The sequence below is a fragment of the Cyprinus carpio genome, chromosome B1 (genome assembly GCF_018340385.1).
Source record: "Cyprinus carpio isolate SPL01 chromosome B1, ASM1834038v1, whole genome shotgun sequence".
Lineage (NCBI taxonomy): Eukaryota > Metazoa > Chordata > Actinopteri > Cypriniformes > Cyprinidae > Cyprinus > Cyprinus carpio.
In genome coordinates this window covers 31,670,588-31,690,821 of record NC_056597.1, presented here as the reverse complement: position 1 = coordinate 31,690,821, position 20,234 = coordinate 31,670,588, and the positions used below count along the sequence as shown (strand labels likewise).

Sequence of the window (20,234 nt, the reverse complement as noted above, 5' to 3'; positions counted from 1 at the left end):
TAGGTAAGAGCGCACATGGGGAGCAAAAACCCAACACAGACAGTCCAGAATCCTGACACTGAAACACTGGTACCTCGTATTTTAGAGCAGTCACTGCAATTAAGAAAGAAAGAAATCAAATCTGTGTGTGCATGTTTGTGTGAAAAAATTTTAGATGTAACCCCCTTTGTAATTGTTAATATTTTCATAAGTAACTGTAATTATACTTTTTTTCTCTCAATAACTAACAGATTGCACTTATATTTTATTTTGTAAATTAAATTACGCAATTCTGTTAGATGTAACTAGTTACTCCACAACAAGTCAATTTTAGGTAATTCAGCTCGTATATGTACACGATCATTCTGAGGTTAAATCAGTGTCTGTTCATTGTAAATTAATCTCTTGATAATCATGAAGTGTTTGTGTACAGATGTTGAGCATGAAAGCGCAGGTGGAGGTGGTCTGCTGTAAATCAGTAGGAACTGATCTGTCCATGCTGGATATTGAGGATTTCATCACAGAAATCTGTCAGCTGAAGAAAGAGGTGGCTTCACTGGAGACAAAGCTAAGAGAAAGAGACAAACTGAACAGAGAGGTTTGAACAGATCTTCATTTCATCTTTAGCTGCTCATATGGACTGATTGTTATGTGACGTGACATCTTATTTTGAATCATACTATTGCTAGATATATGACTGATTGTGTTTGTCAGGATGTGGAGCAGGTTTCAGTGCGTGTGACTGATGGGACAGAAGCTCAGGATTCAGTCTGGAGCGTCAGAGATCAGAGATCCAGAGACACACAGGACTCAGAGCTCAGCCTCACTTTACTCTGTTATACTGACGCTCAGGATCATGAATCCACTGATCAAACCTCTGACTGTAACGCTGGAGAACAGCAGATGCTGCAGACGCCGCTGAAGATGTGCTCCGTCAAACTGGTGGACTGCAGGAACCTGATCGAGAGCAGAGGAGAAGAAACCACCGCAGAGAAAGAACAACAACACACTGATGAGGAAGAGCAGGAGGATGATGATGATGAAGATTTCATTCCTCCAGGTTTGTTTCTTCCTTTTATGGCCAGATCAGCTGAATTAAAATAATTATTAATAAATTGTATAAGTGTAATGTATGTAGAGACCTAAATTCATGTGGAGCAGAATTTGTTGTGAATTCTGCCAATTTGAGACATTGAGAACAACATACCGTTAGCTGCACATGTAAAATATCTGTGTTGCAGATTGGGTGAGTTTCTTCACAGCTGTGTGGTTTTGAATTTGATTGTGTGGGTCAAAATTGATATGAATGATGAGGATGAAGAAGATCAGAATATGGATGAGGATGATGACTTTTCCACCTCAAAGCAGAGTATGAGCAGAGGGGACTGGGAGCAGAGCAGCATGATTTTAACCGAACAAGGATTTCTCGAAAGCCAGACACAGATGGATTACTGAAATGAGAGTAAAGCTTAGGAGGTTATAGTTCTGAAAGAATTCATGGTTTTTGTTTCTGCGGGTCTTTATAGTCTTAAGTTTAGTTTGTCCAAAAAACGTCTTGAAAAACCTTAAATTGTATAACAGAAGTCTTAAAGGGTCAGTTCACCCAAAAATGAAAATTCTGTCATTAATCACTCACCCTCATGTCGTTTCAATGTCCACGGACATATCCCAAACACTAAACATGCTACGATACCATTTTCTTGAGATGGTTGTCATTAATCACTCACCCTCATGTCATTTCAAGCCTGTAAGACCTTCGTTCATCTTCAGAACACAATGTTTTTTTTTTTTGCGCACAAAAAGTATTCTCGCTGCTTTGTAAACGTATGGTTGAAGCGCTGATGGCACATGGACTGCTTTACCGATGTCCTTGCTGCGTTTCTGGACCTGGGAACATTTAATTTGCATTGCTGTCTATGGAGGGCTCTCAGAAAGCTCTCAGATTTAATCAAAAATATATTAATTCATGTTCTGAAGATGAACGAACGTCTTACCGATTTGGAACGACATAAGGGTGAGTAATTAATGACAAGATTTTTTTCATTTTTAGGTGAACTAACTCTTTAATTATAATTTTAAGAGGTCTTAAATTTGGGGAACAGGACGTATGTGGGTTAATGTTACTTTTAAACTTCAAAAGGCTGTGATTTCATTGAATAAATATGAGCACTGCACGTTTCGAAGTTTAAAGCGTGGCGCGTATGTTGTAAATGGGTTGCTCTGAGTCTGAGAAGTTCTGAGATGGGCTGTTTGAATCTGATGAAGTAGTGTTTATGAGCACATTGTTCTTCATGTACAACCATTACTGGGGAAACCACTGTGCTTCTGCCTTTCCAAAAGTGCCACCAACTGGCAGAGAATGAATTTGCATTTTCAATAAGCCCATCTGCTATTTCTTCTTTCAGATGACAGCGCTGGTTCATCTTCTGATGGAGAAAATGCCTCTACATCTAAAGAGCAAAGGACAGTGACGGAGTGTGTAGAAACATTCAGCAAACACAGTCATTTAGTAACACATGAGAGAAAACACACAAAACAGAAAGACTACATCTGCAAGATATGCAACATCAGCTTTGCAACCTTCAAAGAGAGAACACTTCATTCAAAAGAGCACAGCGTGAAGAAGGAGTTTCGCTGTGAACAGTGCGGGAAGGATTTCTTCACCACTCTTTATAGTATGAGAGCTCATATAAGGACACACAAAGAAAAGTCTCTTCAGTGCAATGAATGTAACAAGTTTTTCCGCAACAAACAAAATCTTTCTGTTCATAAGAGGATCCACACGGGTGAAAAACCATACAAGTGTCCTCACTGCGAGAAGAGCTTCAACCGTGGATATCTTCTGAAGATACATCTACTCACACACAGCGATGAGAGACCGTATCAGTGCAGTGAATGTGGGAAAACTTTTGTAAGCTTAGCTTATCTAAAGAAACACCAAAAAATGCACTCTGATGACAAACCGTATCAGTGCCCTCACTGCGAGAAGAGCTTCAAACATGGAATCAGTCTGAAGAACCATCTATTAATGTACACCAATGAGAGACCGTATCAGTGCAGTCAATGTGGGAAAACTTTTACAAACTTAGCTTCTCTACGCTCACACCGAAGAATACACTCTGACAAACGGTATCAGTGTTCACACTGTGAGAGACGTTTCTATCATTTGAATAATCTGAAAAGCCATGAGAGGATTCACACCGGAGAGAAACCGTACCTGTGTCCGTCTGCGAAGAGCTTTGCTAGTCCATTTGCTTTCAAAGTTCATCAGAGAATTCACACGGGAGAAAGACCGTATCCCTGTAGTGATTGGGAAGAGTTTCTATAAGCTAAGTGGCTTAAAAGCACCAGAGGACTCATACAAGAGAAAAACCTTTTAAATGCACACTTTGTGACAAGGCTTTTGCTCAAGCTGGTTACCTGAAGATCCATGAACGAATGCATACAGGAGAGAAACCTTACTGCTGCTACATCTGTGGCACGAGATACACTTCTAAATGGAGATTCCTGATGCACCAGAAGAAGCACGCTGCCCCAGAATCATCATAGATTCATCATGTAATTATTTCCAGGTTGTGTAACAACACCTTGCAGTGTTACGGGAACATTATTTTATGGTTGTGAAAAATAAATCCTTTAGAATAAGAATGTCTCTAGAACATTGTTTACTGGATGGAAATGAATCCTCTGGATGAAAAATCCACTGTTATGTGCAGTAGTAGAAGGAGAGGACATATTAGAGCAAGGGTCAACAAACTCGGCCCTTGAGGGCCGTTGTCCTGCAGAGTTTAGCTCCAAATTGTCTCAACACACCTGAACCAGCTAATCAAGGTCTTAGATATAATTGAAACTTCCAGGCAGGTGTGTTAACATTTACATTTACATTTACATTTAATCATTTAGCAGACGCTTTTATCCAAAGCGACTTACAAATGAGAACAGTAGAAACAATCAGATCAACGAGAAAGAACAACAACGGTATACAAGTGCTATGACAAGTCTCAGTTAGTCTAGTACCGAACACGTAGCCAGGGTTTTTTTTTTTTTATTTTTTTTTTTTTTTTGGAATATGATAGAAAAGAAAAAGAAAAAATATAAGTACTAGTATTAGTTGGTTAACTGCAGGCGAAAAAGATGAGTCTTTAGATGTTTTTTGAAAATGAGTAAAGACTCAGCTGTTCGAATTGAGATCGGGAGGTCATTCCACCAGCTGGGAGCAGTCCAGGAAAAAGTCCGTGAGAGTGATTTTGAACCTCTTTGGGATGGAAACACAAGGCGTCGTTCACTTGCAGAGCGCAAACTTCTGGAGGGTGCATAAGATTGAACTAGTGAGTTTAGGTAAGTGGGCGCCGTGCTAGTGGTCGTTTTGTAGGCAAGCATCAGTACCTTGAATTTGATGCGAGCGGCTACTGGTAGCCAGTGTAACCTGATGAGGAGAGGAGTCACATGGGCTGTTTTCGGCTCATTGAAGACAACCCTCGCTGCTGCATTCTGGATCAGTTGTAGAGGCTTGATAGTACATGCAGGAAGGCCCGCCAGGAGAGCATTGCAATAGTCCAGTCTGGAGAGAACAAGAGCTTGGACAAGAAGTTGGGTGGATTGCTCTGACAGGAAGGGTCTAATCTTCCTAATGTTGAATAAGGCAAATCTACAGGACCGGGTCGTTGTAGCAATATGGTCTGTGAAGCTTAACTGATGATCCATCACAACTCCTAGGTTTCTGGCTGTCCTGGAAGGAGTTATGGTTGACGAACCCAGCTGTATAGAGAAGTTGTGATGAAACGATGGGTTAGCTGGAACCACCAGCAGTTCAGTCTTAGTAAGGTTGAGCTGAAGGTGATGGTCATTCATCCAGCTAGAAATGTCACTCAGACAGGCTGAAATGCGAGCAACTACCGTCGGGTCATCTGGTTGGAATGAGAAGTAGAGTTGAGTGTCATCAGCGTAGCAGTGATAGGAAAAGCCATGCTTCTGAATGACAGATCCTAATGACGTCATGTAGATGGAGAAGAGAAGCGGTCCAAGTACTGAGCCTTGAGGAACCCCAGTAGCAAGTTGTTGTGACTTAGAAACTTCACCCCTCCAAGACACCATGAAGGATCTATCAGACAGGTAGGAGTTAAGCCACTGGAGTGCAGTTCCAGAGATGCCCATCTTTCTGAGGGTGGATAGGAGAATCTGGTGATTAACAGTGTCAAAAGCAGCAGACAGGTCCAGCAAAATGAGCACTGAGGATTTTGAAGCTGCTCTTGCCAGTCGCAGGGCTTCAGTAACCGAGAGCAGGGCAGTCTCAGTTGAGTGGCCACTTTTGAAGCCAGATTGGTTGCGGTCCAGGAGGTTGTTCTGTACAAGAAACATAGAGAGCTGGTTGAACACAGCTCGTTCGAGTGTCTTTGCAATGAATGGAAGAATGGATACCGGTCTGTAGTTTTTCTAGAAGTGCTGGATTTAGAGATGGTTTCTTCAGCAGTGGGCTTACCCGAGCCTGCTTAAATGCTGAGGGAAATGTTCCAGAGTGAAGAGAGGAGTTGATAATGTGAGTAAGTGAAGGTATGACTGAAGAAGAAATCGCTTGAAGGAGGTGAGTGGGGATCGGATCCAGTGGGCAAGTAGTAGGATGACTGGAGAGGATAAGTTTGGACACGTCCGTCTCTGAGAGTGGAGAGAAGGAGGAGAATGAGTGAGCATTAGTCGTTGTGAAGTTATCCTCAGTCTGCGGTTTGGAGAATTGGTCACTGATGGTTCTTGTCTTATTTGTGAAGAAAACTGCAAAGTCATCAGCTGTAAGAGTTGATTGAGGAGGAGGTGGAGGCGGATTAAGAAGAGAAGAGAAGGTTTTGAAGAGTGTCCGAGCGTCACAACAGTTGTTAATCTTGTCGTGGTAATATGATGTTTTAGCAGTGAAGACGTTTGCAGAGAAGGAAGAGAGGAGAGACTGATATACACTGAGGTCGGTAGAGTTTCTTGATTTAAGCCATTTCTTCTCTGCAGCCCTGAGTTTAGAGCGATGTTCACGGAGTACATCGGACAGCCAGGGGGCAGATGGGGTGGTGCGTGCTGGTCTAGACGACAGTGGGCAAAAAAGTTGTCCAAGCAAGAGGTCAGAGTGGAACAAAAAGTGTCCGTAGCACTGTTCGTGTCCAGAGCTGAAAAGTGCGAGAGTGAAGGAAGTGAGGATGCAACCACAGAGGATAGGCGAGATGGAGAGAGTGAGCGTAGGTTCCGTCGAAAGGTGACCCGCGTTGGAGCGTGTGCCGCTTCAGGAGTAAGTGCTAGATTAGCAGTAATGAGGAAGTGGTCTGAGGTGTGCAGTGGAGTAACTAAAGTGTTGTCCACTGAGCAACAGCGCGTGTAGATGAGGTCCAGTTGGTTGCCCGATTTGTGAGTCGCTGTAGTAGAGACTCGCTTAAGATCAAATGAGGCGAGCAGAGTGTTGAAGTCAGCAGCCTGGGGTTTATCTAGGTGGATGTTGAAGTCACCAAGCAGTACCAGAGGAGTACCATCTTCAGGATAATTTGATAGTAGCACGTCCAACTCCTCCAAGAAGTTTCCCAATTGACCTGGGGGACGATAAATGACCACAAAGTGGATTTTAACAGGGTGGGTTACAGTAACAGCATGTGATTCAAATGAACCGTGACCTGTAGGGGGTGGTTGAAGATCAAATTTCCAATCTTTCGATATAAGGAGACCAGTACCTCCACCCCTCCTAGTCGTACGAGGGGTGTGGGAACAAGTGAAATGAGTGGAGAGGGCTGCGGGAGTGGCAGTGTCCTCAGGTTTGATCCAGGTCTCAGTCAGTGCCATGAGGCTGAGACCAGAATGAGTAGCAATGGAAGAAATGAAGTCTGCTTTGTTAACAGCGGACTGGCAGTTCCTGAGACCAACTGGAATAGAGAGCGTTGGAGTAGAGGTCAGAGGGACAGGCCTTAGATTTGTCAGGCAGGCCTTCCTTTGACGTACATAGCGTGCTCTCCGAGTGTTAGTAGTGATAGTAGAGATCTGAAAGCACATAGTGAATACAAGTGTCCAAAATAAGTATTTGAGGACGAGCTGTACAAAAAATGAAGGCGAGAAAAGCAATACTCAAGTGCCCTGTCGGTGTCCTTGCTCGGAGGAGTCGCGCAGGTAGAGTCGATGGTCTTTACACTCGTCGGTCTTCACACGAGGAGGCTTCACACGAGGGCTGCCGCGACCGCTGACACCTACCACTTATATATTTGCCTGATTACCTGTGATTGAAGTCAGCTTGTCACGCCTCCCTATTTAGCAGACCGAAACTGTCCAGTCCCGCGATAGGCAAACGCAAAACCCAAACGCCACAATTCACACGTATTTACCAGGGTAAGACACACAGTAATTAAAGCAAAGTTTCCCTAGCAACGATGATCACGCAGTAGTCTAATGAGAAAACGAGGCAAAAACACTTACAAACTGCTGTCCTTCTCTGTCGCTCGACTGTTTCTTCCAAACTGTTAAGGCAGTTTGGAGATAGACTCTGCAGGACAACGGCCCTCCAGGACCAGGTTTGGTGGCAACTGTTGCCAGATTGGGCAGTTTTGAATTTGATTGTGTGGGTAAAAATTGGCTTGGGCAGGTTGACAAGTTTGGGCTGGTTTGGGGTCAGTTTGGCATATGTATAACTGTATAGTCAAGCCACAGTACCTTAATAGCTATAATTGACATTTAGTCATTTAGCAGACACTTTTATTCAAAGTGACTTACAAATGAGGACAAGAGAAACAATCAAAATCAACAAAAGAGCAATGATATGCAAGTACTATAACAAGTCTCAGCCTAACGCAGTACACTTACCAAGGTTTTTTTTTTTTTAATTATAGAAAAAGAATAGAGCAAGCTAGTGTTAGAGACCTTTTTTACTTTTGTTAATTGTATAATAAATAAAAAGAAAACAGATAGAATACAAATGATTAGAGATGCTAGTGTTAGGTTTTTTTTTTCTTAAATGTTTGTAAATGAGTAGAGTGCTAGTCTAAAAGAGGTACGTTTTTTTTAAAGAATATAATTAAAATAGAGAGTGCTACACGATACATGAAGTTTAAGTTACACAGTAAAGAGTGACTGAACCCAAAACGGAGATGACACGAAGGCTCTAATACCACTTAAACTCCAAAATCACAGCACAGTTTCATAAATTACAGTAATCTATATCCTGTCTTTTATCTTTTAAATGGTCCAGATTGGTAAATCCTTGAAAGTTGCTGGAATGGATTAGTTTTGACTGTGCAAAGTTCTGTATGTTCTCCAATATGTACTTCACGAAACACTTGCTATAGTTCTGTGCAGGGCTGTGGCCGTCCAGGAACTGAGTTAGACACCAAGACTTGAAATGGGTGTGTCATCAGACAAAGAAGAGATGCAAAATGTGCAGCGTTGGGGGGCCTCCAGGAACATGGTTGGGAACCACTGCTCTTAACCAGTGGTTCTCAAACCTGTCCTGGAGGCCCCCCAGCCCCACACATTTTGTATGTCTCCCTCATCTATCACCACAGAGAAACAACACCCTAATGAGGAAGAACAGGATGATGATGTTGATGATGATGACTTTGTATCTTCAGGTATGTTTCTTCCTTTTATGGCCAGATGTGCTGAATTAAAAGAATTATTAATAAGTTGTATAAGTGTTATGTATGTACTGACCTAAATTTATGTGGAGCAGAATATGTTGTGAATTCTGCCAATTTGAGACACTGAGAACAACATACCATTAGCTGCATGTGTAAAATATCTAGTGTTGCAGATTGGGTGAATTTCTTCCCAGCTGGGTGGTTTTAAATTTGATTGTGTGGGTCAAAATTGGATTGGATGAGTGGAAAAAAATGGGCAGTTTTGGCATCAGTTTGGTGTATTTACATTATATATGCTAATTATTTAACAAAACCCATGTACTCCATCCAATCATCAAGATGTTACTAAACACACACATCCACTGCAGAGTCGGCTGGTTCTGGAGCCCACGCTTTATAGCCAGTCATGAGCGATAGCAAATGTGATGATTGATGAATGACAGGTTTTTAGCGGTTTATGCCAAAGTGGCATAATTATAAGTAATATGTACAGTAAAGAGTGGGAGAGTGACTCTGCTCTCAAAACATGGATTACATCTGTGGTAGGGGATGACTTGAAGGCTCTTTGTAAATAATTGTAACTCTGAAATCAGAAAACAGCTGAATGACTGAATTGAAATTGAATATGAGACTATGACTCCTGTCCATCATGTGCGTACCAGGATAGCTTCTGAAAGAGGTTTGAATAAACGATTAATTGAAGGTATGTGACTATCCTGAAAACCATAAATTTCGCCACCGAGAGGCTGAGTAGAGGAAACAAACTTGTCTGACACACTTGGATCATGCATCCAAAGACTGTGTTTTGTAGATTTATTTGTATGAGAAACAAACAAGGTTGTGCATCCAATACATTCCATAATTGTTTCACTGGCATATGAAATGGTGTCCAAAAGTCATGATAAACGGCATTAAACAATGTTAGCTTTTAGTGGTCAGCAAAAATAAGACTTTCCCTGTCACCCTCCTCTACCCAACACACAGGTGAACAGATGATATATTCTTACTACTTCCACCACCACCAGGTGCCACAATTAACGCAAAAAATGTGTTCAAAATAAAAGAACTATACCTGGCTCTTACAGAAGGTTTTGGTGAGCTTTTGCAGTAGCCCCTCACTGGATCCAACCATGTCCCCTGGATTTTGTGCTCTGCGGTGAGGACCATCTCAGCTTTTGGGCTGGAAATTGTCGACCCAATCTGGCAACACTGAAACTATCACAGCGTCGCATATCAGACTTTTTTACAACTGCATTAAGACATATTACAAGCTTAGTTTTATTTTAAGTGGTCGTCCATCTCTAGAAGAGCGATGGACAGTGACGGACTGTGGAAAGACATTCAACAAACAGGGTCATTTAGTGAGACATTAGAAAAATACATCAGTTTTCCTACCTTCAAAGAGAGGAAACGTCATTCAAAAAAGCACAAAGTGAAGAAGGAATGAAGTGAAGAAGTGAAGTTCGCAGTTTCACTGCGAACAGTGTGGGAAGGATTTTTTCACCACTCCTTATAATATGAAAAGTGTGGGAAGGATATTTTCACCACTTGGTGGTGATATTTTTTTCAGCAGCATTAGTATTTTTTATATTAGTAAGAGGATCCACACGGGTGAAAGGCCCTACAAGTGCCCTCAATGCGAGAAGAGCTTCAGCCAGAGAACGCATCTGAAGAACCATCTACTCATGCACACCAATGAGAGACCGCATCAGTGCCCTCACTGCGAGAAGAGCTACAACCTCAGATCAGATCTAAAGAAGCATATACTGAAGCACAGCAATGAGAGGCCACAAAACCATTTACTTACGAACATCAATGAGAGACCGCATCAGTGCCCTCACTGCGAGAAGAACTTCAGTCTCAGATCAGCTCTGGAAAAACATCTACTTACGCACAGCAATGAGAGGCCATACCAGTGCAGTGAATGTGGAAAAACCTATAAAAACTCAACTTCTCTAAAGGCACATCAAAAAATACACTCTGATAAACCGTATCAGTGTTCACACTGTGAGAAACGTTTCCATCATTCGACTCACTGGAGCTTTGCTAGTTCATTTTCGTACAGGATTCATTGGAGAGTTCACACAGGAGAAAGACCATATTCCTGTAGTGATTGTGGGAAGAGTTTTTATAAGCCAAGTGACTTAATAATACACCGGAGGACTCATACAGGAGAAAAACCTAAATTCCATTGTGTCAAGACTTTTGCTCGAACAGGTTACCTGAAGATTCATTAACGATGCATACAGGATAGTAACCTTACTGCTGCTCCATCTGCGGAGAGAGATTCGCTTTTATATGGGGTTTTCAGACCCACAAGAAGAAACACGCTGCCCCACAATCATCATAGATTCATTATTAAGAAGTCATTCATTTTAGTTTGTGTAAAAAAAAAAAAAAAAAAAAAGAAGAAATTGATATGAAGATTGTGATATACCTTCATAAGTAATTTCAAAGTATTTCTAACTGCGTAGACAGCTGAGTCTGTTTTGCATGAGTTAAACTGCACGTATTGTTCTTTTGTGCCAATATTTCTAAGAACTATCAGTTAGTATGATATTTTAAATCTCAAAAGAGGAAGAGGTCCAAAATCGAGACACTGACTAGACTATTTTTAAAGGTCATGATGTATTGTTAATTATAGTCCTTCTATGTTGTAGATGACGACTTCTGTCTGGAACAATAGTATATAAGAAAAAGCTTGTGCACTCTGCAAGTATTGACTTTCTGAGACTCTCTGGTCTCTCTATCTTTTCAGCTCTCACTTCCTCTTCTTTGGCTTCACTAGAAAACTCTTAGACTCAGACTTAGAACTCTTACAGGTTTTTATTCAAATTCAGATATTCAGATACTTTTGATTCAAACAGAATAATTGTTTATGTTTTGATTACAATTTTATTAATGTTTTGATTAATACTAGATGGGTTCAGTCCATCATAAATGGATTGTTATTAAAAATGTACTAACATTTGATTTGCATTTTCTATATTCGAAGGTTGTTTTTATTATCAAGAGTTTTATTTCCAAGTTATGATTTGTAGTTTCTGTTCTCTATATTCTTTTTAATAAATTTACATATTATTGCACATTGACCGTCTGACTTCGATTTTGCATCAAGAACAAAGTCAGTTTTCTATCTGAATGATCCTTCAGGAGTCATAATAGGCTGATGTGCTGCTAAAGAAATGTCTTAGCACGGTTGAAAATGTTCAGGATTCACGAATCAACAGAAAGAGAGAAAAACAGCATTTTCAAATGCAAATAAAAACGTTCTTTGTAACAACTTTATGGATAATAATATTAAACCAGGGTTATGTGTGAAAAGCATACAAAAATCTCATATATATATATATATATATATATATATATATATATATATATATATAATAGTAATCATATTTTTTTTTCAAACACACACTCCTTCCTTTAATGCGCTCCTCTGATTCTGCGCGCGTTTTCTCCTGTCTTCCACAGAGAACCGCGAACTCGCGTAATTCAAAAATTAACGGTCATTTCTATTCTATTTACTGGCTGACTGACTAACATTAGTTTGCGATGTCTTTATTTAATAATTTCGTAGATATGTCCGTCTCTTGGCAACGCCATATAAATACTTTGGTATTTTTAAATAAGAGAAATTATGTTTGAATAAAGTTTGGTGGTTTCTCTCTTCTCTCTAACCTGCCGGAGCATCTATTGTTCTCTTCATTTCTGTCGCTCGTACTTTGGGAGGCGCTGTGACTTTCTTCTTTAGTTCACCGCGGTAAAACCACTGAAGAAACAAAAAAGCCTTGACGCTCAGAAGGTAAGCCTGCGTCCCAATGTGCATACTATTCATCCTAAATTCTGTGATATTAGTAATTTTCAATACTATTTAGGGCACATTGGGACGTTTTACATTATTCATGTGTAATAGCTGTATGTGTGCTTGCTTTTTTTGTCTCGTCCGCTCGTTTTTACCAAATTACCATGGTTTTTCATTACAGTAACCATAAATTTCCTATTATTTTACTACAATAACCAAGTTTTAAGCATGCTATTAGTAGTGAACAGTTTTTATAAAAACACATGGTTAATTTTCAATGCTAGGAACTTTAAAGTTCTCAAAGTTTGGGGAGAAATTAGTAAAAAGCTGACAGTATCTGAATATATGCATGTAATATCCCATAATATTTGATAATATTCATGCTCTGTGCTGGCTCGATGTTGAAATGAAACAAACACTCCTAACACATCTACATATGAAATAAATATTTCTGAATGTTCTACTAAATATTATTTAATCTTTCTTTAATAACAAGTGAGTTCTATGTAGTTCAGCTCTTGTTCAGTCACTTTGAGGTTAAATCAGTGTCTATTCATTATAAATGTATCTTTTATCATTAAGTTTTTGTGTTCAGATGTTGACCATGGAAGGGCAGGTGGATGTGGTCTGCTGTAAATCAGTAGGAACTGATCTGTCCATGCTGGATATTGAGGATTTCATCACAGAAATCTGTCGGCTGAAGAAAGAGGTGGCTTCACTGGAGGCAAAGCTGAGAGAAAGAGGAGACAAACTGAACAGAGAGGTTTGTGCAGATCACACTGGATTTCATCCTTCAGCTCAACGAAACCAAAGTTTTGTTACCATCTCACTATTTATGCACATGGAGATGGGCGGGTTCTTCATTAGATTTTTTTTTCTGTCACATCCAACAACAGTTATGGTAGCTGTCACTGATCTGCATTGTTTGTTCTGCCTCTGGATATATAGTCCAATCAGGTAAAGATGATTACAGTGATGTACAGGAGTCGTACATTATTAGAAATGCACAAGTCCATTTTTATTAGTGTGCAAATAAATGGCCTGTGTATGTGCACTCTCTGATAGCTTTTTGCAAAGGGACATTTCAGTATGGTCACATGTCTTGAGGCCCGGCTCCAGAATCTAATGAGGGTGCTTCTTTTTTAAAATAGAGAGGGTGCTCTATATATGTATATATAATATATCTAATTAAATCAAACCCCTTTTCTGTGATTAATCACATATTTCATGAAATTAAGCATAAACCATTTTTCTTGTTTCAAATGTTTATTTTGTCATCATTTGCTATATCCAGCGAAGTCCACCAAAAGATTGAAGGGTGATTGTCAAAAATCTGTATTTTCTGCAAGCTTTGTTCAAAATAAAGCTAGATGTCTTTTCTAAAAAGGATGCTTAGAAACTCCAAAAGGACTCCAAAGAACCAAATGATATAAGGAGCCCATATATGAAAGAGAAAAAAAATCTGAATTTTATAGTACATACAGTGCAACAGCAAAGAGCTTTTTAACATTTTAGAGAAGTCAAGGTGCGATACCGAACAGGACCACATGGAGATGGCAAAAAACCTAAACCAACCACCTGCTGACTGCATATATCTACTACAGTACACGGATCCATTCAGTATAACTAAACACAGTAACATACACATGACAAATCAAAAATTATCGTTAATGTGTGTGGAAACAACGTGAATGTACGGAAATGTCTATGCCTTTGCATAAATACAATGTGTGATCAGTGCATCAAGAGCACTCATACACATTTATATAACGGACTCATGAGTGCTTACTGTACGACTCCTGTACGCCACCGCAATCGTCTTTACCTTGATTGCAGTCTTCATCCATCAAAACTTTACTAGCAAGACTGGTTAACCAGTCAAGAAAACATCGTTTTACGTCTCAGCATGGTTAGAACAGAAATCTGCAGATTTCTGTTCTAACCATGCTCCAACACACCTGTCTAAAATTAACAAGTATCCTTGAACACCTGGATTACCTGGTTCAGGTGTGTTTGATTGGGGCTGGAGCTGAAATCTTTAGGACGGTAGCTCTCCAGGAGCAGGGTTGGAAAACCCTGGGTTAAGGTAATTGGTATACTGGTCTGTTGACATCTCTGTGTGGTCCTGTTGGTATTGCAGCTTGACTTGTAGTTATAGAAAATGCTCTAAACCAATGGTTGCCAACCATGTTCCTGGAGGCCCCCCAGCCCCACACATTTTGTATGTCTCCATTTATCACACCTGATTCAGATCATCAGATCATTAGTGGAGACTGCAAGACCTGAAGTGGGTGTGTCAGATATAGGGAGACATACAAAATGTTCAGTGCTGGGGTTCTTCATGGACAGGCCTGGAAACCACTGCTCTAACCAAATGTGACATTTATCGTTTTCCTCACAGTTATTGCTCTTGCACTGTATACATTGGGAATAAGGGCTGTGCGGTATATCGAACGATATGATCATGCGCATCTAGTCAGTAAATCTGGTTCCATGATTACAGCTAAATCAACATCACCTGCTTTCAAATGGAGCGGCATTTAATATACAGAGCCGTAGATCACTGATAAGCTACGCAATATTGCGTTCATTATCGCAGATGAATCGCCTTCGATAATGAACGCGATATTGCATAGCTTGTCAGTGATCTACGGCTATGTCTATTAAATGCTGCTCCATTTGAAAGCAGGTGATGGCGATTTAGCGGTAATCAGGGAACCGGCTTTACTGATGAAATGTGCGTGACAATCACATGCGATATATCGCCCAGCCCTATTGGTAATTCTGAAAAAATACAAAAATGTTTTAATTTATCTTGAAAAATGCTTGCAGGAAATATAGATTTTGTGGGAATCATCCCAAGTCTTGAATTTGGTAAATCATTACGGGATGTATTCTAAACTTTTTGAAATGTGGCGCCCTAGAAAATTTTCCATCATCCGCCACTGACTAGAAATAACTGCTGAGTAAATAGGCTGATATCAACAGGTTTTCATTTATTAGTGTTTATCTGTGATGTGTTTGTCAGGATGTAGAGGAGGTGCGTGTGACTGATTGGACAGAAGCTCAGGATCATGAATCCTCTGATAAAACCTCTGACTGTAACACTGGAGAACAGCAGATGCTGCAGACGCCGCTGAAGATGTGCTCCGTCAAACTGGTGGACTGCAGGAACCTGATCGAGAGCAGAGGAGAAGAAACCACCGCAGAGGAAGAACAGAGCCATAATAATAAAGAAGAGCAGGATGATTATTGGATTGATGATGATAAAGATAATGGGAATGATGATGAGAATGATGGTGATGATGGGACAGAAGCTCAGGATTCAGTCTGGAGCGTCAGAGATCAGAGATCCAGAGACACACAGGACTCAGATCTCAGCCTCACTTTACTCTGTTATACTGATGCTCAGGATCATGAATCCACTGATCAAACCTCTGACTGTAACGCTGGAGAACAGCAGATGCTGCAGACGCCGCTGAAGATGTGCTCCGTCAAACTGGTGGACTGCAGGAACCTGATCGAGAGCAGAGGAGAAGAAACCACCGCAGAGAAAGAACAACAACACACTGATGAGGAAGAGCAGGATGATGAAGATGAGGATAATGATGATGATGATGAAGATCAGAGTGATGACGATCGGAATAAGGATGATAAAGATCGGAATAAGGATGATAAAGATCGGAATAAGGATGATGAGGATCGGAATAAGGATGAAGATCAGAATGAGGAGGATGAAGGTCAGAATAAGGATGATGAGGATCAGAGTAAGAATGATGAAGATCAGAGTGATGATGATAATCAAAATAAGGATGATGAAGATCAGAATGATGATGATGACTTTGTTCCTTCAGGTATGTTTCTTCCTTTTATGGCCAGATGTGCTGAATTAAAAGCAAATGTGATGATTGATGAGTGACAGGTTTTTAGCGGTTTATGCCAAAGTGGCATAATTAGAAGTAGTATGTACAGTTTAGTGTGGGAGAGTGACTCTGCTCTCAAAATATGGATTACATCTGTGGCAGGAGACGACTTGAAGGCTCTTTGTAAATAACTACAACTCTGAAATCAGGAAACAGCTGAATGACTGAATTGAAATTAAATATGAGACTGACTGCTCGAAGAGGTTTGAATAAACGATTAATTGAAGGTATCAGGTGACTATCCTGAAAACCATAAATTTCGCCACCGAGAGGCTGAGTAGAGGAAACAAACTTGTCCGACACACTTGTTGATAATGATCATGGATCCAAAGACTGCATTTTGTAGATTTATTTGCATGAGAAACAAACAAGGTTGTGCATCCAAAGCCACGTTTCCACCGCTGGAACTTTACCCAGGAACTAGGGACTTTGTGCTGGTACTCTGTGTGTTTCCACCGCAGGAACCAGGAACTAAATAAAGTTACGGGTAAAAAAATGCCCCTCAGAAAGTCCCTGCTCACGAGGTAGTACTTTTTCAAAGTTCCGGAACTTTCAAGGCGGGACTTGTGCGCTAAACATGCTGATTGGTTGAGTTCACGCAGCATTGTGATTTCAACCACCATTTGTTCGGATCATTTTCTAAATATTACTGTTATTGTGTCATGAAATGTAATTTTAAAACTATTTCAGGCGAGAATGTAGTTGTAATCTGTGGTTTATTTATAAAGACAGCGCCTATTTAAAAATGTCACCGATTTCGAAGACGATCAACTCCACACGATCAGCGGGAGCTCGGTGCTCATGTATCCGCCCAGAGCACTCTCAACTCGGCTAGTCCTTCTGATATGTGCCGCTGGCTCTGATGTCTCTTTAAAGGTTAAACATAAAATATAATTTGTTTTGGGTAAATCTAACAGGTAATCTTTGGTCTGTATTCAATTTATCTACATGTTAAAATAATAAAAAGAGGCAATTGATATATTTCATTTCATTGTAATGGCTGTATATATACACATTTCCCTGAACTAAGTACATTTCTGCAGCTATTATTATGTTTAAATGAAAACGAAAGGAGGCAGTGGTATTTCATATCATATGTAGTTTTATTATAAATATACAGTGAGGAAAATTGCAGTAGCCAAGGCAAGCTGACTAATGTCATAAAGTACGCTGCTGTTTGCAGAATTACCGGATTTGCGTCGTCGTGGTCATCACACTCCCGAGTCGAATGCGCAAAGTCTGATCTACCGAGGATGGAAGTCTATATTTTGCGTACTTTGTATTGAGAAACGTGCGTAGACCTACGTCACCAGACTATTTGCCTAATCTTCACGGTACTTTAGACCGCGGTGGAAACACAGAAAGCAACAGGTCTGGGGGGAAAGTAGTTCCTGGGGAAAAAAGTTCCTGGTACAATTGTTCTGAGTAATTTCGGTGGAAACGAGGCACAATACATTCCATAATTGTTTCACTGGCATATGAAATGGTGTCCAAAAGTCATGATAAACGGCATTAAACAATGTTAGCTTTTAGCGGTCAGCAAAAATAAGACTTCCCCGTCACCCCCCTCTACCCAACACACAGGTGAACAGATGATATATTCTTACTACTTCCACCACCACCAGGTGCCACAATTAACGCAAAAAATGTGTTCAAAATAAAAGAACTATACCTGACTCTTACAGAAGGTTTTGGTGAGCTTTCGGGCTGGAAATTGTCGACCCAATCTGGCAACACTGAAAATATCACAGTGTCGCATATCAGACTTTGACAACTGCATTAAGACATATCACAAGTTTAGTTTTATTTTAACTGGTCGTCCATCTCTAGAAGTTAAAGTAGTAGTTAGATATTTATGCCGATTTTTTTCCTTTCAGATGACAATGCTGGTTCATCTTCTGATGAAGAAGCAGCCTCCACTTCCAAAGAGCGATGGACAGTGAAGGACTGTGGAAAGACATTCAGCAAACAGGGTCATTTAGTGAGACATAAGAAAAAACACACAGAACAGAAAGAATTCACTTGCAAGAGATGCAACATCAGTTTTTCTACCTTCAAAGAGAAGAAACGTCATTCAAAAAAGCACGAAGTGAAGAAGGAGTTTCGCTGCGAACAGTGTGGGAAGGACTTTTTCACCACTACTTATAATATGAAAGTTCATATGAAAACACACGAGGAAAAGTCTTTCCAGTGCAACGAATGTAACAAGTTTTTCCGCAGCATTAGTAATCTTTCTATTCATAAGAGGATCCACACGGGTGAAAGGCCCTACAAGTGCCCTCAATGCGAGAAGAGCTTCAGCCAGAGAACGCATCTGAAGAACCATCTACTCATCCACACCAATGAGAGACCGCATCATTGCCCTCACTGCGAGAAGAGCTACAACCTCAGATCAGATCTAAAGAAGCATATACTGAAGCACAGCAATGAGAGGCCACAAAACCATTTACTTACGCACAGCAATGAGAGACCGCATCAGTGCCCTCACTGCGAGAAGAACTTCAGTCTCAGATCAGCTCTGGAAAAACATCTACTCACGCACAGCAATGAGAGGCCATACCAGTGCAGTGAATGTGGAAAAACCTATAAAAACTCAACTTCTCTAAAGGCACATCAAAAAATACACTCTGACAAACCGTATCAGTGTTCACACTGTGAGAAACGTTTCCATCATTCGACTCACTGAAAAACCCATTAGCGGATTCACACCGGAGAGAAACCGTACCTGTGCTCCGACTGCGGGAAGAGCTTTGCTAGTTCATTTTCGTACAGGATTCATCGGAGAGTTCACACGGGAGAAAGACCGTATCACTGTAGTGATTGTGGGAAGAGTTTTTATAAGCCAAGTGACTTAAAAATACACCGGAGGACTCATACAGGAGAAAAACCTTTTAAATGCTCACATTGTGACAAGACTTTTGCTCGAGCAAGTGCCAAGAATGTCCATGAGCGACATCATACAGGAGAGAAACCTTACCGCTGCTCCATCTGCGGAGAAAGATTCGCTTTTTTATGGGGATTTCAGACCCACAAGAAGAAACACGCTGCCCCAGAATCATAGTGAAGGAGTAGAATCCTGGAGACACTGCAACCTTCATACTATATATATTTGTTTCTTCTTGAATAATTATTAATCAAAGATGCATTAATCCATGTTAGAAAATAAGTTGAATATGACTTTAGTCTGCCTTTCTACTCTCTAACAAGCTGCTCTCATTGTGTGTCTGTAGTGAACCATATTTGATTAAGAATCAGGGCAGAGCCCGGCAACCTTGACGTACAGGTAAGTGTTCTCTGCGTATGTTCGAGTGTTTGTCTTTGCAGCGAGACAGTCCTAAAGAGTAAACCATCATTTGCCATCACCCTAATGTCCAGGGTATCCGATATATGTCTCTGGAGAGACCTCTGATCACTTGTCATCAAAATAGTCACTAGAAGATATGCTTCAAGTTTTACGTCCATGTGCGAAGTTTATCTATGTTTCAGCCAACCAGAATCTTACTTGGTTATATATTGATGTAATTACTGACCTCTGTTAGAGTATAATTACTGGTGTTTCGAGCATGTAAGCAGAGCAACCTACGAACTCCATCGCGAGTATTGTAGCCGACTTCTGCTGATTAAACGGTGAACTGTTTTCTTTAATTGATTGTGTCTCTGACTCCTGATCTTCCTTCAGCACACCTGGTCCCTTGTGTTTTAACTGTAAATTCCTCTAGAAAAGCTTCATAATTAATCAGTAATTAGTTTTAAGTCGTGTTACTGGACCATTATTTTATGGTTGTAAAAAATCAGTGTAATTGTGTAATTTAACTGCGGTGTAATGCAATTAAAGATGCAAGTTTGTTACTGTTTGTCTTGAGTAGCCTGTGTTTGTGGCCGACTTGCTTAATTTCTCCTTGTAGACTAAAAACACTAAAACAGTAATATTGTGAATTA

At 40.4% G+C, this 20,234-nt stretch overlaps 2 protein-coding genes across 2 annotated transcripts; both read left to right on the top strand.

Annotated features, from left to right (window-relative positions):
- On the top strand, positions 1-3,624 carry LOC109094541 (zinc finger protein 664-like). The gene is made up of 4 exons (XM_042717516.1): positions 1-69; positions 413-577; positions 694-1,039; positions 2,385-3,624. Exons 1-4 carry the CDS (start codon positions 16-18, stop codon positions 3,305-3,307), a joined length of 1,488 nt encoding a protein of 495 aa, XP_042573450.1. The 5' UTR covers positions 1-15; the 3' UTR covers positions 3,308-3,624.
- Positions 3,625-12,976: 9,352 nt separating this feature from the next.
- Positions 12,977-20,149, top strand: LOC109097842 (zinc finger protein 3 homolog). The gene is made up of 3 exons (XM_042716030.1): positions 12,977-13,135; positions 15,401-16,226; positions 18,173-20,149. Exons 1-3 carry the CDS (start codon positions 12,977-12,979, stop codon positions 18,979-18,981), a joined length of 1,794 nt encoding a protein of 597 aa, XP_042571964.1. The 3' UTR covers positions 18,982-20,149.
- The last annotated feature ends 85 nt before the right edge of the window (positions 20,150-20,234 follow it).

Excerpts from the sequence above, each read along its gene's own strand:
- LOC109097842 (XM_042716030.1), top strand. The coding sequence starts at position 12,977 with ATGGAAGGGCAGGTGGATGTGGTCTGCTGTAAATCAGTAGGAACTGAT. Across the intron at positions 13,136-15,400 it reads GAGACAAACTGAACAGAGAG|GATGTAGAGGAGGTGCGTGT; the intron begins GTTTGTGCAGAT and ends TGTGTTTGTCAG. Across the intron at positions 16,227-18,172 it reads TGATGACTTTGTTCCTTCAG|ATGACAATGCTGGTTCATCT; the intron begins GTATGTTTCTTC and ends TTTTCCTTTCAG.
- LOC109094541 (XM_042717516.1), top strand. The coding sequence starts at position 16 with ATGGGGAGCAAAAACCCAACACAGACAGTCCAGAATCCTGACACTGAA. Across the intron at positions 578-693 it reads GAGACAAACTGAACAGAGAG|GATGTGGAGCAGGTTTCAGT; the intron begins GTTTGAACAGAT and ends TGTGTTTGTCAG. Across the intron at positions 1,040-2,384 it reads TGAAGATTTCATTCCTCCAG|ATGACAGCGCTGGTTCATCT; the intron begins GTTTGTTTCTTC and ends TTCTTCTTTCAG.